The sequence below is a fragment of the Coffea arabica genome, chromosome 8e, assembly GCF_036785885.1.
Source record: "Coffea arabica cultivar ET-39 chromosome 8e, Coffea Arabica ET-39 HiFi, whole genome shotgun sequence".
In the NCBI taxonomy this organism is placed as follows: domain Eukaryota; kingdom Viridiplantae; phylum Streptophyta; class Magnoliopsida; order Gentianales; family Rubiaceae; genus Coffea; species Coffea arabica.
Window position 1 is genome coordinate 6,621,581 of NC_092324.1, and position 2,055 is coordinate 6,623,635.

At 39.9% G+C, this 2,055-nt stretch overlaps 1 protein-coding gene across 1 annotated transcript; it reads right to left on the bottom strand.

Moving 5' to 3' along the window:
- Window positions 1-682: 682 nt before the first annotated feature.
- LOC140012629 (uncharacterized) lies at window positions 683-1,414 on the bottom strand. The gene has a single exon (XM_072060902.1). The coding sequence runs from the start codon at window positions 1,412-1,414 to the stop codon at window positions 683-685; it is 732 nt and encodes a 243-aa protein (XP_071917003.1).
- Between the last annotated feature and the right edge of the window lie 641 nt (window positions 1,415-2,055).

Below are 2,055 nucleotides of genomic sequence, written 5' to 3' on the forward strand. Positions count from 1 at the left end.
TCCAGATAAGACTTAAAGATTCTATGCATTAAATCCATAAAAGCCTCAAGTACATTAGTCAATCCGAACGGCATTACTGCAAACTCAAAGTGTCCGTACCTCGAGTTAAAGGCAGTTTTATGTATATTTTTTTTCAAAATCCTCAACTGATAATAACCCTGTCTTAAGTCTAATTTTGAAAATATTATCGCCCCTTGCAATTGATCAAATAACTCATAAATGTGGTGCAAAGGGTACTTGTTCTTAATAGTAACATCGTTCAAGTCTCGGTAGTCTATACACAAGCTTAAACTCCCATTCTTCTTTTTGACAAATAACACCGGTGCTCCCCACGGTGAATCACTTTCCTTTATAAAACCTCGCTCTAGAAGGTCTTATAATTGTAATTTTAACTCTTTCAATTCAGTCGGAGCCATTCTATACGGCGTCTTAGAGATAGATGCTACCCCTGGAATCACATCAATCTTAAAAGTTATCTTCCTTTCCGGAGACAATGACTCTAATTTTTCAGTAAAAACATTCGGATACTCCTTCACTACAGGCATATCTTCCAATTTTACTTTATCACTAGGAATATTTATAAGAAAAGTCAAATATCCTTGATCTCCCTTACTCAACATTTTTCTAGTTCGAATTCCCGAAATAAGAGCAGATGAGACTAATCTACCCCTTACATCCAATTTTAGGGTTGCCTCTCCTGAATGCACAATTCTACCGTTTTCGTCTTACAATTCAGCTGAGCATGGTAGCGTGCTAACCAGTCCATTTCTAGGATGACATCATACCCCTTAAGAGCTAAACTCATCAAATCGGTCATTAATTTTCGTTCTCCGACCCATATCTCGCAATCCTTATACACCAACTTAGCGATTAAAGTTTGTTCTCCAATAGGTGTTCTAACCTTCAAATCATAAGGTAATTTAATTGGCTTCACATCTATTCCACTTATAAAGTTAGAATTCACAAAAGAATGTGTTGTACCTGAATCAATCAAAACTTTAGCTAAACAGTGGAAAATAGGGATCGTACTTTCAACAACTTCAGTAGTATCGGGAATCTGCTGATAATTCAATGCGTAAACCCTAACAGGTACTTTAGGTCGACTCCCTCCAGCACTAGTCTGCTTAGAGGTTGACTTTTCTGGCCTTTGAGTGCTACCTCCTACCTTCGGCTTACTTGGACAACTCGCAAGTTGGTGCTCGGCACTGCCACAGTACAAGCACTTTTTTGACTTTCTCCAACAATCATTCTCCAAGTGATTTGACTTGTCATAGTAGCCACAACTAATTTGAGGAGTTACGGCCTGACCACTGGAAGGTATTCCTCTCACTTGACCTTGTCCACTATGATCTCCTCTTGATAAAACCCCTCTTGGAGTTTCAGCGGTCCTTACTTCTCCCGTTCCTCTACCCATCTTATGAGGTGGGGCACTTTTATTGGCTTGTCCAGAGAAATAACTAGAAATGTTCCTTTTCTTAGTATGAAAATTCCTAACATGCAGCCTTGCACTTTCAACTCTCTGCGCTTTCTCCAGAGTTTCAGTGAACGTAGAGATTTGGGCTGTTGCCAACCCCTCCTAAATCTCCACATTAAATCTTTGCACAAAACGTCTTATCCTTTTTCGCTCATTAATCACCAATTATGGAGCGTATTCAGAAAGTTTAGTGAACTTCCCTTCATATTCGGCTATACTAGAAGTTCCTTGTCTCAAATTTATGAATTCGTTCTCCCGTTTCTCCTAAATTAAGGGTAGAAGAAACTTCTCATTGAATTCCCTCGTGAAGTTTTTTCAAATCCAAGGGGTCTGCGCTCTTTCCCACTTTTCCCTTATCCCGTCTCACCAAACACGTGCAACGCCCTCAAATTGAAAGGCAGCAAAGTTCACTCGCCTATTTTCGATATAATCTAAGGCGGCGAATATGTTGGTCATTCTCTCCAACCAATTCTCCGCTAATTCGGGATCAGGTTTTCCAGTGAATTTAGCGGAGCAAATTTCAAAACCCTCTCCAAGGCTGTATCCTCCCCTTTATCCTGAGCTCCGGGTTGGTTAATTCG